The 1,465-nt window shown below is 39.5% G+C and overlaps 1 protein-coding gene across 1 annotated transcript in view; it reads right to left on the reverse strand.

Moving 5' to 3' along the window:
* Nucleotides 1–389: 389 nt before the first annotated feature.
* LOC117152471 (sugar transporter ERD6-like 4) overlaps nucleotides 390–1,465 on the reverse strand; it is a 2,797-nt gene continuing 1,721 nt past the window's right edge. Inside the window, exon 3 of the mRNA XM_033324421.1 lies at nucleotides 390–814. Coding sequence (XP_033180312.1) covers nucleotides 390–814 — 425 coding nt within the window. The remainder of the gene's footprint in view (nucleotides 815–1,465) is intronic.

Raw genomic sequence — 1,465 nt, forward strand, 5'->3', positions numbered from 1 at the left:
AAGTTGTTCTTATCAGTATTATGTCACCTTGTCCTTTCCTAATATATCACTTTTCTTACTTTTGCAAACTGTTGTCCAATTATCTCGAGTTAATTGGTATTGTTACATTGTTCGTGTTATGAAATGGATAAAAACTTTAGTTTGAGAACATGTGTTCCTCTAAGTTCAATGCAAGGCAATTTATACTATTCATATGTTTGTAAATGATCACTACCTTTGTTAGACACAATTCTAAAAGTACACTTAGAAACGTATAAAACTCCGTTACTACAGAAATTGCATATCGTGATAAAATTGAAGATCTTTGTCGCTATAATAGTAAAAATGAGAAATAAAATATTCCGAGTAAGTAGACACCGTGCCATGGATGTACAATGCAATTTCTCCTGTCATATTCTACGACTATCCATTTCATCATTGCTAACTTCTTCATTCGAAGAATTCAAATTTTCACCAAATAGAAGCGCTTCAATCTCGTGATATGTTTTTCCTCTCGTTTCCGGTACCCATAGGAACGTTAACATAAATGCCATCCAGCATGATGTCCAGAACATCATGTAATTCGCAAACGCTCCTATATTATCGGTAATAGCCTGATTCAGTTTCGACGTGGTAAAACCAATTATACCATCGAAAATCACAACGATGGCACCAACAATGCCTTTTAGTTTCGTAGGAAATAAGTCGCATAGGAAAACATTGGGTAATACACCTAAACCAATGTGAAACGTTACTTGATACAAAACTAAATGGATAAGGGGAATCAAAGCGATGGTGGAATCGTCAGACTCTTGTGTTTGTGTGTAAAGGCAAGCTGATAAAACAAACGATGTATAAGACGTCCCCACAATAGACAGTATCAAAAGTTTTCTTCTTCCAATCCAATCCACTATTAACGCGGTTAAATAGGCGGATAAAACGCGGAGAAGCTCGATCCAAATCAACGCGTTGTATCGATCGATAGAGATCGCTTTTCTGCTAATTAAATCTCGCAGGTGCTGCGTGGCAATGAAGTTACCGCCAAGATGTTGTATCAATATCAAGCCAAGCATGATAAACAGAGCTCTCCTGTTGCGTCGTTCTAGTATTGCTCGCAGCTTGTCTAAAAAGGTATATTTAGTTAAATCCATGTATGGCTCAGATGTGTCCGTTGATGCTCGTGAATCCACTCTGGATCGTGAGCTTAAATCGCTTCTCGTTTCTGGGAGTATTTGGCTGGTGGATGGTCCGTGTACTTCGCTTGTGGATGCTTGGTGTATTTCGCTTGTGGATGGTCGGTGTAAGTCGCTTGCGGATTGTGAGCGTAATCCGGGCGAGACGCGCGAGTATTCTACGCGTAATTCGCCCGTGGTTAGTGTGCGTACTTCGCATTTGAATTTTGAATCTACTGAGGATATGGATTGTGAGTGTGAGTCGCTACTGGATGGTAAGTTTAAATCGGACGTGGCTTCTGTGCCTACTACTT

The sequence above is a fragment of the Bombus impatiens genome, unplaced genomic scaffold (genome assembly GCF_000188095.3).
Source record: "Bombus impatiens unplaced genomic scaffold, BIMP_2.2 scf_2391, whole genome shotgun sequence".
NCBI classification, from domain to species: Eukaryota; Metazoa; Arthropoda; class Insecta; order Hymenoptera; family Apidae; genus Bombus; species Bombus impatiens.